Here is a 10,945-nt window from a genome sequence, read left to right as displayed (position 1 = left end):
CACGATATCGAAACATCTAACTATCATAAACATATATAATAATTTTAAATTAATGGGACGGCCACCCAGTGTGCGTAACATGTGTCCCACACGATTCATATGTAGAGCACACTCCACTCCAAGAATAAACTAAGGTGCACTTTTTTCCTCTGTGTCTCACGTCTCGTTTGCCCCGAAGATGGGTTTTGTTTTAAATGTTATGGCGAGGGGGCCGTAGGCTCCTGGTATTTTGTCTTAATTTAGTTTCGTTTCCCGTTTTAGTTTTGGTCTCTAGTTTGTATTGTCCTCTACTTTTGTCCCTACTAATACCTTGATACCCGTCATGACCCTACGCTATCCCCCTTATTTCCGTCTATATACATTAGTATTTTCTGGGCTGTTTGGTTGGATTTTGCTCGTGTCTCTCTCTCTATATCCATTTGTTTATGAGGTTCAGTAGTGCTGTCCTTTGGTCTCGTTACTACATATATATGCAGTGAGCTTGCTGCATAAAAAAACCAATAGACGGCTACACCTGTCCAAAAAGCGAGCGGACCTTCATACAAAGCTTAGTTAGCTATCATGAACTTTTTGGTTCGTAACAGGACTATATGTTTCCATGCTTTCGAAGAGCATATCCATAGAGGAGCATACAAAGAGTTAGCAAATCTCTCATTATTCAAAAATGGCTACACTACAACCACAAGCAACCGACGCCAATTGCCATGTGTGCATCCCTTTCTCCTCTTTTTCGGCGGCGGCATCCAAGCATGACTTTGAAACGCCGCATGACGCCCCATGGTGAGTGCTCTTGAAACACCCCACTACTGCTACTCTCTTTTCAACAGATACCAACATGTCGGGTGGAACGTCTACCAACAAAGACCGTAATTTCCTTGCCGTCATTGGCGACGAGGTACTCTTAAAACTATATGCGCTCATTATATTACTTGTACCTTTAAACTGCCTAGTGAACTAATTTGCCTTTCCATTAGGACTCTGTCACTGGCCTTTTGCTTGCAGGTATCGGCCACGTCAATCAGCAACAGAAGCGAAACTTTCTTGTCGTCGATGCCAGTAAGTCGCTCTCTTTATACATTTCTTAAGCCAAACAGTAAGATGTGCTCAAATGAACGTTTTAACAAACTCTATTTGTTTAGAAACACCATTGGCCAGCATTGAAGAAACATTCACGGAATTCACGCGACGAAAGGATATTGCCATCATCCTGATCAACCAACACGTATGCGTCCTTTTTTTCTTTCAAACAAAACTTTAGCCTCCACGACAAGACAGAAGAATGAACGAAAGAAAACTGGACGAATAGGAAGACTCATATTTTGAATAGATCGCCGAGGATATTCGCGAGCTTATTGATAGCCATCAAGCAGCATTCCCTACGGTGCTAGAGATACCCTCCAAAGACCATCCTTACGGTAACGTATCGTAAACCCCTCTTTTTCCAACATGAAACAGGCACGGAGCAAAAAAATTACAAGGGCGAAAGAACTCAATTTCCTCTTTTCGCATACATTATAGATCCTGAAAAGGATAGTGTCTTGAAACGCGTCCGTCGACTCTTTGGTGAATAAGCATACTCCTTTCCCTATTGTATACAGTTTTTTCCCCCTCATGTTTTGAACACATTCTCTCTCCCTCCACCGAGAAAGCCTTCGAGTATTAAACAACAAAAAGCCCAATGGTACAAGTTTGTAAATCACACACTGGAAAAAACATCAAAGAGTGCATGTGTTTCGTGTCATACAAAAAGAAATGTATGTGTGCGGAAGAGGGGATAAGGAGGCAGTATAAAAGAGGAGGGGGGAAAACATTATATTTTCATGTATGTACATATAGAGCGAAGAGTATTTTTTGTTTCTATTAAAGATACAGATAATATAGAGGGAAAAGGAAGTAAGCGAAAGTGGAGGGATTATAGTTGGAAGATGGAATTCGATATTAGGCGGTGCGTTTGATGTATCTAACAAAGAGAAAACAGGTTGTTTTAGTATTATTAACGAAAGGATTCCACCTTCTATGACGATGATAAAAGGGTACCTTGAGACATTGTCGAATAAGCGCTCGATATCTGGAGCACATCGGATAAACTCATGATCCCAAAAGCCAGGGCTCTTTATCAAGCCGATAAAAGTAGCTAAAAGACCCCATGGATGCGGTCGATTTACTATTAATCTTTCCAGCAGCACCCTATCAATTAACCACACACAGCAACGTCAGCCATGTTGAAGCTTGCACACAACTTATTGGTTAAGACAAAGACTCTTTTTGTTACCTAGTGATCTGTTCCTTCAATTCCTCGGGCTGTGTAGCAAACAAATGTAACAATGCTTTGCTAAAGAAAGAGGTGTGGCTATTTGGATATCGCAAGTGATCAGCAGCGGCATTGAGCATAATATATCGACCTATACCGCAATACCTAGTTAGTGAAACATTTAAAGCACTGCTCTCCCTCATTTTGTTCCAAAATACGTTACCTTCCGATGACATTTCAGCTAATAACCGCTTATATGCAATCATGGCAGGATGTTCTTCAATGGGAGTATCGCTTGCTGCTGTTTTGGACCCTACATATAATACAAATGCACCCAGAACATCTGGTCGATATACACCGTCATCCATCATATACTGCAAGGCCATGATATGGAACGATTCATGTTGTATCTGGACGAAATCATCGATGGCACCACGGAATTCATCGCTCAACACTTTGGTATAGCTTGTGACCAGGACCGGATCCTGCTTAAACTCGGGCAACTGGTCGTCATCATCATCCACGGGCAATTCGGGGTTAAACGGATCCGGTAGGTGCATGATACGCGGGAATGCACTCAGCACCAGGTTTCGAAGCTGTATGCACGAATGCGGAATCACCTGGACAAACACCATGTAATGCTCGCTCAAGAACTCGGGAAAATCATGCAGCAGTACGACCAGGAACCGGAGCGTCCCCCGATAGAATTGTCGGGTAGCCTTTTGAAGCACGCGACGATCCAATAAAGGGCCAAGGAACTTTAGCAATTCCAACAGTAGCTTTTGACATATCATCCATCCCTTTTGTCGATCAGGTTTGCCAGCAGCACCAGCAGCGAGTAATTGCGGCATAAACGTGCGATGTGAAATCAATTGGAGCCACGAGAATGCAAATCCGGGAAAGCTTGATGGTCTCAATGTGTAGAGTGTGTCACTATAAGCTCTCAAGACACCCGCATGGACCGGTGCAGATTTGATCTTGTTCAATTCGGTATAGAGCGACGCGAATATCCGCAAAAATGCCTTTTGGTTAAAGTGCACACCACGGGTTTCGTGATGTTGAGCGAGCACAAGAATAACCACCGAAAATGCACGAGCTGCAATTGCTATTTTGCCTGCATCCCTATCTTCTCTTCCGTGATAATCGTAAAGGTCTTGTTGTTGTTGGACACGCACCATGTACGCCACCAATTTGGCGTAGGCGTCAATTAGCTGCATTGTCCGATTTTGGAAAGATGCGCTAAGTGATTTGAATGACAGGAAACGATCGACGCATGTTTCGATGCATAATCGAAAGAAGAAGCCTTGCCCATTCTTGTCTTTTGTCATTGTCAGCACCTATTTTATGTTACCGTTAAATTGAATCAGTGACGACAAAAAAATTACTCTTCTTTTTTTTTGTTTGCTTCGTCGAAATATCCCTGTTTGTACCTTCTTTGCAAAATGACGATACAGTCGTTGACTCGTCATGGAATGTTGACATAATCTTGTCCACTCGGCCAAAAGCATCCGTAACGCCAAACAATCCAGATCAGGCTTTTCTGTCGCTTCATAAGGCCGCTTTGCCCTTAGTCCGATTTCTTCCAGTAATACAGTGACACTATGAGAGTCGCAAACGATGTCAGCTTCAATTTCATTTTTCTTGGTATTTCCACTACATGCCATGAGGAATGCTAGCTACATAATACCTCGATGGTGCTTCGCCTGATTCCTGTAATTCACGCAGTGCAACAATGGTCAGCGCATGATCCTCTAGAGAAGTTACTGGCGTTGACGACAGTAGGCATATATTCAGCAATTCGACGGCATATTCGACTTGATGTGGAGGATTCTTGATAGCTTTCGCTAATAGTACGTCATAATCCTCCAGGGGTATCATTTCGTGTCGCATGAGCATCGCAATGACAGGTGCGTTATATTTGCGCTGTCAACAACAGTTAGAAGAAGAAAATATCATCCCAATGCTCTCTCTTGTTCTTTTCCCTGATTTGTTACCTCGTCGTTTGAATACACTATCCAAGTCATTGTTTCTTTTTCAACTTCACGTGATAGCTCAAATAACGATTGCAGAAATCCAGTGTATGCCTCGAAGGCAAACGTCGAATTGCTCTTGTACAACATATACACCACTTTTTCGACAAACGTCAACAAGGTCTGCATGGGCGTTACGCTCTGGGAAATAATGAGTGGAATCTGCCGCATTCGTAGACAGATATCGTGGTTCGGCGGTAATAATGCACATGAGGTAATCCCCGATGTTCGAATAAGCCGATCCAACTCCAAAAGTATTTGCTATTCAAGAAAGAGAAAGACACCACCACCCATTCTCATAGATCAGCTTTTTTTTGGGTTCTGAAAAGAGAAAAAAAAGCAGGAATTTGGGTTTGATACCTCCAAATTCAGGTCAGTGTTAAGACCGAGTGGTGATCCGCCTAAATAACTCGATGCTGCGGTTCATGAACCCATTATGAGTATATTATTTTTTTAAAAAATATTTCAAATTCTATAGACAAGGAGTAGGGGCTGATTTTCCGATTGTTGTCGCTCACCATTTTCGGTAAACCGTACAGTAGGTTGCTGTTGTGGTTGTTGTTGTTGACCTCCGAAAGCACTGTTTTGATCGAACATGTCGCAAAGCCTCATGAGTTTGTTGAACGTTTGTCGAATATGTCTCTGTATAAGAAAGAAAAAAAAACACAGAAAGGACGGGAAAGACGGTTCCTCAATAATATCCAAAACCCCGTCAATCGGTCGGTGTGTGTGTGTGTGTGCCTGAACTCGGTTACACAGTGCGACGGAGGCACTATATAGTTTAAATTATTACTTGTATTTTTTCCTACATCAAACAAACTACTGCTAATATCTATATGCCCAGTAAGACGCCGATGATACTAGCTGATCATGCTTATCCCTCTCGATCTATTGAGGGATAGTATCATAATCATAATTATTCATTAGCCTACACTTGGTACCTAACGCAATTATCTGCAGCTGCTTGCTAAAAGAAGAAAAAAAAGACTACACTTGCCTCGTTTTGAATTTGCTTATGTATCATACAGAGATAGTCAACATAGCTCATCTGATTGAATGTATCGTCTTCCACCAAGCTACTTCCAAATTCATATACATTATCCAATCCTTGTCGCACGATTTTCACTGGATTCATAGGATGACCAGCGAGGAGCTGATGCAATCTGCGAGACATTGGATTATCCAGTGTTGGCACCTGCTGCATTTCAGGGTCAACTTGTCCAGGATCTGAAACACCAAATAGATTTTGTAAGAGCTCACTGCTGGCACTGGCAACATCTTGACCTATCCATAAATAAGTGATATCGGGTGCCTCTATATATAAACAATACAGAGTTGAGTCGTTAGTAAATACAACAATATTTGGGAGAACATGTTTATTGGATGAGGGAATACTTTACCAACGAGATATACGCCATTAGAATCGAGGCGATCGCAGGACAATCTCTGTTGTGGTATACTTGAATTCTCCTCCTAAAAATGATATATGCAAATTTCGTCAATAGACAAAGAGACAAGTAGCAACTAATATTAAGAGCGACACATTACATTCCATAAATAGGTATGAACAGGAATCATGCGTGGATATAGCCATCGGACAGTAGCGGTAACGCCAACTGATTTAAGTTTACGCATGGTGTATACTCGGAAGTCAATGTTAAGGTTGGCATCTGTTGGTGGTACCCTTTAATAAATATTTATAACATCAAATACCCATTTTTTCGTTTCTCCAACATACCTTTACGAAGCGCAGCACACTTTTTTAAACCGAGAGTATAAACAGGAAGAGCTTTGAAGGATTCAGGGAGAATAAGCTGTCCAGCCGATGCTGATGATGCGCAGTGCTTGCGATAAGCTGCCAAAATACGAACACATTCACCGTCTAACTCGGCCATTAGATCTTGTGGTAGCTTTTTCGCTGCCTGAGATATTACTATTGAATTGTACCACTTATTAATACACCAAATGTATTCCAAACGATAACACGTTTTTGTCCAATAATAGTAGCGGTAGTTTTTTTTACCTTGCTTTGATAATAGGTTCATACTGGTATCGAGATCTGCTTGTTTAAACAAAACACTAATATTGGATGTCACTTGGAGACGAAGGTTATGAATTCGTACACGTCGTTGGCCCAGCCTGGTCGTGTAGAGCAATGCACACTGAACGTGCGCTTCTCCATCTTCCAACTTTCCATCATGTCGAAACGTAAAAGCAACAGCCTTGTCAGCATCAATGCCCGCAAATTCAACATCCGTGTTGTTGTTCATAAAGAAGTTGCCAAATTGGTCATCCACAGTAAGTCCTAATAACATTGTTGTGACATCGAAAAATTAACTAAAACGGAGGTCCTTTTTTTACATACACATATACGCCTTCTGTTCTATCCTCCCTTTTCCAGAGCACAGATAAAGAATAAAAAAAGCTTGCTCTGCAAATATTACCATTTGAGCAACGGATGCGCAATGCAGCATTATAGCCTTGTTCTCGCGTCAAACTACGCTCCAATTGATTGCTGAATGCTTGCAGGTGGCGCTGTACGTTAAAGTTCCAAAAATAGTGTGTGTCACCTCCTGTCAATGCAGGTAGTACACCTATTAGATAAGAATAAGGGAGAAAAGTTAGTTTTTTAATTTCGATATTCATACACATACATCCCACATCATATACAGTGACATCCGCCCTTTCATATTTAAAGCAACAAAAATAGACGCTTACCCAGTGTGCTCACATCGACATAGGCATTCGTTGGGAACGCCCATAAATCCACACATACTCCTTCGTTGACACACTCTTTACCCATCGCAGTATACAGTGCATCTTGTGGAGATAGTAGCTGTCGTTCCTTATCTGTTCCATGTAATTTGGGGTCATCACGCATCTTCAATGCGCCAGGACCTATAGTTGGTAATATTGATTGTAACACATGGATCTTGCCACCCGTGTTTTGCTATATATAGACCAACCCATCAAAATCTCATTGCACTTGTTGATATATGAAGCTTTCTTATTCTTCCTACTTACCAGTCCCATCAAACCTCCTTTTATCGCAGATCCAAAAACAGCAGTCTGCGCTCGATTTTCTGCGAATAGGGTAGGCAAGCTGCTAAGCAAGTTTTCAACCACATCCCTGATTTATATGAGCAAAAAAAGCTACCATTAGAATACATATTTATATATCATAGCAGCCAAATTGTGCGCAATTATGTGCAGAGAAGGTAGGTAACGTAGCGTGACTAATAGGGAAATACCTGGATTCTGTCGGGTTAACAAACAATGACTCGCTCGATAGTGGTAAAAACATATCGTTGATGTCAGGTACAACCATCATCTGCGCTTGATCCAATGTAGACTATTTTTGCAAACAGACTTCTTTTTTAGTATCTTACTGTCTTCCCTTATTCTTCTTTGATTATGCAGCCAACGTTTCTTTCCGCTGCTTTTAATTTCAGTATAACCAGCGACTTACCGATAAGTTATAAAAATGAACCGCTGTATCAAACGTCATGATGCCCATTTGAGTTCCTTCAGGAAAGGCTGCTTCAGAAAAGATGATTTTGGCTAGCACCTGACAAAATGCAGCAAGCACGCCAGTATGTACTGCGCTATAAGAGACATCCACAGCAAATAAGACACGCAGGGGCACCGGGTTACGCGTCCAATAGATCTGTGGTACTTCAAATTCTACCGTACCGCGCTGCAGTTCCGGCCGCTGATCCAAATCTATCCGTTGGCCTGACATGTCCAAATGAGAGAAATAATCCTCGGGCACTAAAACACGGATTGACATAGAATTCATCAAAGTCACTTTAGACAAGCTCCAATTTATCCAGTATCATGATCCATCCAACCCCTTGCCTTTTTCCCTCTCTAACTTACCATCATTGGTGAATTCACATAAGTTACAAATAAATTTTCGTCCACCATCCGTAAACTGACATGCAGGGTTAATGTAACCTTTACACCTCGTGCATCTCACAGGTCCATCCGCATTCGTGGTTGCTGCCACGTGTATCGATTCATCGTCTGGATGTAAGTCAACGAGTGGTTGCACAGTCAGTCCAAATGGAAGGTGCGAATCTCGGATCAGGTCTGACGTCTTTGGCATCTCCTTGACAGTACTTCGCATAAACCGTGGATTACAATTGCCCTGATCGATTGTTCGGAAATTTGTTGTTGGTAAAGGCAACTGTGATTGAGACATGGTACCGTAATACTCTTGTTGGTATGTCTGTTCATCTGTTAAACGTAATTGAACCGGTGAAGGGATCTGATTCGGATCGATTCTCGGTTTTGGTTTGGATGGTTGCTGTTGTTGTTGTTGAACATAAGGATAATTTGCCACAGGTTGAGGCTGTGGCTGTTGGTATTGTTGCTGCTGTGGTTGTTGAGGTAGTGGTGGTTGCTGCTGCTGCTGTAGTGGTGGTTGTTGTGGTGACGAATAAGCTGGATTAATATTTGGCTGTTGTTGTACAGGTTGCTGATAAGAAGCCGTAGGTTGCGTGGTTGCATAAACGCGCTTAGATCGACCGGGTTTGTTGTTGTTTGCCTGATAAAATGAACCAAACCGATAGAACTGTTAACTCTCCTCATCCCATGTAATAAGTTCCTTTCAACATCCTTCTTTTCCCACTTCTCCTTCCTTGTCGTACGGTAACAACGCACCTGTAAGTTCATGTTGGCCATTGGAGAAGACAGACCATCATTCGGAGAAGTTGGTGGAAGTGATGGCGGAGTCATTGCTGCTGAATGGTAAGCGACTAGTTGAAATCCACTTTTACACTGACATAGTCCTATCACGAAGCTTTGCTTCAACTGCGCGAGTGCACAGTTGCACAAATATAGATATACACGTACCTGCTTGTACCGGCGGTGGTTGCGGTGGATGGCCTGCATTCGTGTTTTGTGACGGCAATGGTCCTGGATATGACATGTTGGGCTGTGACGGTGGTCGTACGCCTGGAGGAAAAGGTCGCATGCCAGATTGATGTTGCTGTGTTGGCATTGGCGTTCTCGGCGGCATCGCGGACCCACTTTGTTGGTTAGTAGAGGAAAACGGGCCAGCTGTAGGATTGACAGGACGTGGCTGTGGTACGCCCTGCAGTTGGCCTGAAGGTGGTGGTGGCGGCATGCCGTACAGAGGTTTTGCTGAATCGATGTGTGGTCGAGTCAGCGGCTGCTGTTGCATTTAGTTATTGAGAAGCGGGAAGGTCTTTAAGATAGATAATGAGTGTGTGAGTGAAGAGAGAGAAATCACGGAATTCGCAGCCAATCAAATAATGCTTTTGCGGTCGCGCTGGCTGAACCGGCCTTGAATAATTTTGGCACCAGCATCAGATAAGACTTCTCTACATCCACTTCTCCTATCCTCATGCTCTACGTATTAATAGCCTGCAAATCTTACAAGCTTTGCCTGAACAAGTACATCATCTCTTATATCTCATACCCTATTGTATCGTAGCTATTGATTATGTCAATGCTCAAAAGTGATTTTGATGAGGAAAAGGATCATGTGCTTAAGAAACGATGACTATAATGTCACGATACACTATGTGATGCCGGAAGCTTGATCTGTGTCTTCTTTGACCGTGCTCTCCAATTGATAACATAGCAGTCGCTATAGATGAAGCAATTGAGGGCCCATATGTAGACATTACAGAAAGCTTACCTTACAAATCCAACAACAATGCTAAATTTGCGTCAAGGTGAACACATTTTTGTTGCCACCAACTCTTTGCTGGAAACCTCCACAGCGCATATTTTTCACCTGATTATTTTTACTAGTCGTTATAATATCTTCAGCTGGCCTGTATCGACCAAACGTGTTTGAACACATTCGTGATGATAAGGAGTGGCAAGAAATGACATGTAAAAAGTGTATCATCATCGCTCTCTAGTTACTATCTTTGAAGAAAAATAAAAGTTGAATTACTTTCCATTGCATTTCATTAACGATCTTCAATTATGCTTCGGGATTATGTAGCCAGAGTGTAGTTGCACTTTTTACGCGTCAAGCGTTTTTTCCCAAAAACTTACAATGCAGCACAACAGTCGACGAATGGCCGCTTCAGTCAATAAGTAAACAGTGTATATCTACGTCAGCGTTTCTTCAAGTTCTTTATCTGAAGTTAACAAGAGGCGATACAAGCACTCAAACATGTCACCAAGAGCTCACAAATTTAAAAAAGAGGTCCGACAAAGCACAAGCAAACCTCCAAAGCGATCTTACTGATTATCAGCAATAATCAATGAGCACTGTAGTACCCAACTGGCGTCTTAAATTAGCCAAACGCACCAACAAGCGTGTGGAATCACCACAGCATTGTCACTCGAATGAATAATCAGCCAGCTAACTGTGAGACGCGATTTTTCAATCCCGCATGAATGGTGTGCCCTGAGCCAGCTGTTCATAAGATATAACACCATGCACGAGGAGAGGGTGTACAAAACAGCTGCTCAAAGAGATTGCAATGGTAGCAGTGTACTTACCTTAATCGTAGCATACCCCTTAATTCACTCTGCACTGTCATTAGACATGAAGAAATTTCTACTTGGATTCATACGGCTACTGTCCGCCTCGAATAGATGCTTGGAACTTGTAAGCAAAAGTGCTTTACCATATTGATATGCAAAAAATATGTTTCTCTGTTTTGAATACATAATT

The 10,945-nt window shown here is 42.2% G+C and overlaps 4 protein-coding genes across 4 annotated transcripts; 1 reads left to right on the top strand and 3 right to left on the bottom strand.

Annotated features, from left to right (window-relative positions):
- Nucleotides 1-835: 835 nt before the first annotated feature.
- On the top strand, nt 836-1,571 carry BDB00DRAFT_869777 (F subunit of V-type ATPase; the record flags this gene model as incomplete). The annotated part of the gene is made up of 5 exons (XM_053126638.1): nt 836-895; nt 975-1,056; nt 1,140-1,222; nt 1,328-1,415; nt 1,519-1,571. 5 exons carry the CDS (start codon nt 836-838, stop codon nt 1,569-1,571), a joined length of 366 nt encoding a protein of 121 aa, XP_052982409.1.
- Nucleotides 1,461-4,951, bottom strand: BDB00DRAFT_164762 (CCR4-Not complex component, Not1-domain-containing protein). The gene is made up of 8 exons (XM_053116300.1): nt 4,800-4,951; nt 4,642-4,697; nt 4,246-4,542; nt 3,939-4,174; nt 3,682-3,850; nt 2,475-3,588; nt 2,273-2,402; nt 1,461-2,187 (listed from the first exon to the last, which is right to left on the bottom strand). Exons 1-8 carry the CDS (start codon nt 4,891-4,893, stop codon nt 1,716-1,718), a joined length of 2,568 nt encoding a protein of 855 aa, XP_052982408.1. The 5' UTR covers nt 4,894-4,951; the 3' UTR covers nt 1,461-1,715.
- BDB00DRAFT_810662 (uncharacterized protein) lies at nt 4,676-9,028 on the bottom strand. Its single transcript, XM_053122557.1, has 13 exons — nt 8,947-9,028; nt 8,161-8,830; nt 7,751-8,052; nt 7,533-7,633; nt 7,306-7,411; nt 7,000-7,231; nt 6,726-6,875; nt 6,305-6,586; nt 6,020-6,214; nt 5,830-5,951; nt 5,682-5,754; nt 5,279-5,595; nt 4,676-5,169 (listed from the first exon to the last, which is right to left on the bottom strand). The coding sequence occupies exons 1-13, from the start codon at nt 9,019-9,021 to the stop codon at nt 5,107-5,109; spliced, it is 2,688 nt and encodes an 895-aa protein (XP_052982407.1). The 5' UTR covers nt 9,022-9,028; the 3' UTR covers nt 4,676-5,106.
- BDB00DRAFT_164685 (uncharacterized protein) lies at nt 8,933-9,701 on the bottom strand. The gene has a single exon (XM_053116299.1). The coding sequence runs from the start codon at nt 9,467-9,469 to the stop codon at nt 9,059-9,061; it is 411 nt and encodes a 136-aa protein (XP_052982406.1). The 5' UTR covers nt 9,470-9,701; the 3' UTR covers nt 8,933-9,058.
- Nucleotides 9,702-10,945: the final 1,244 nt, after the last annotated feature.

Source organism: Zychaea mexicana, assembly GCF_025766255.1.
Source record: "Zychaea mexicana strain RSA 1403 chromosome Unknown BDB00scaffold_16, whole genome shotgun sequence".
Lineage (NCBI taxonomy): Eukaryota > Fungi > Mucoromycota > Mucoromycetes > Mucorales > Lichtheimiaceae > Zychaea > Zychaea mexicana.
Note: the sequence above shows the minus strand (reverse complement) of the source record. Positions and strands in the feature narration are given on the sequence as shown.

What these genes read in the sequence shown, in the direction of transcription:
- BDB00DRAFT_164762 (XM_053116300.1), bottom strand. Translation starts at nt 4,893, where the DNA reads ATGAGGCTTTGCGACATGTTCGATCAAAACAGTGCTTTCGGAGGTCAA. An exon ending in TGTACGGTTTACCGAAAATG is followed by an intron (nt 4,698 to 4,799) that starts GTGAGCGACAAC and finishes CATGAACCGCAG; the next exon opens with CATCGAGTTATTTAGGCGGA. An exon ending in TTGAAGGAACAGATCACTAG is followed by an intron (nt 2,188 to 2,272) that starts GTAACAAAAAGA and finishes GTTAATTGATAG; the next exon opens with GGTGCTGCTGGAAAGATTAA.
- BDB00DRAFT_810662 (XM_053122557.1), bottom strand. Translation starts at nt 9,021, where the DNA reads ATGACTCCGCCATCACTTCCACCAACTTCTCCGAATGATGGTCTGTCT. An exon ending in TGGCCAACATGAACTTACAG is followed by an intron (nt 8,831 to 8,946) that starts GTGCGTTGTTAC and finishes TCATTTTATCAG; the next exon opens with GCAAACAACAACAAACCCGG. An exon ending in TAATGGCGTATATCTCGTTG is followed by an intron (nt 5,596 to 5,681) that starts GTAAAGTATTCC and finishes GTTTATATATAG; the next exon opens with AGGCACCCGATATCACTTAT.
- BDB00DRAFT_164685 (XM_053116299.1), bottom strand. Translation starts at nt 9,469, where the DNA reads ATGCAACAGCAGCCGCTGACTCGACCACACATCGATTCAGCAAAACCT.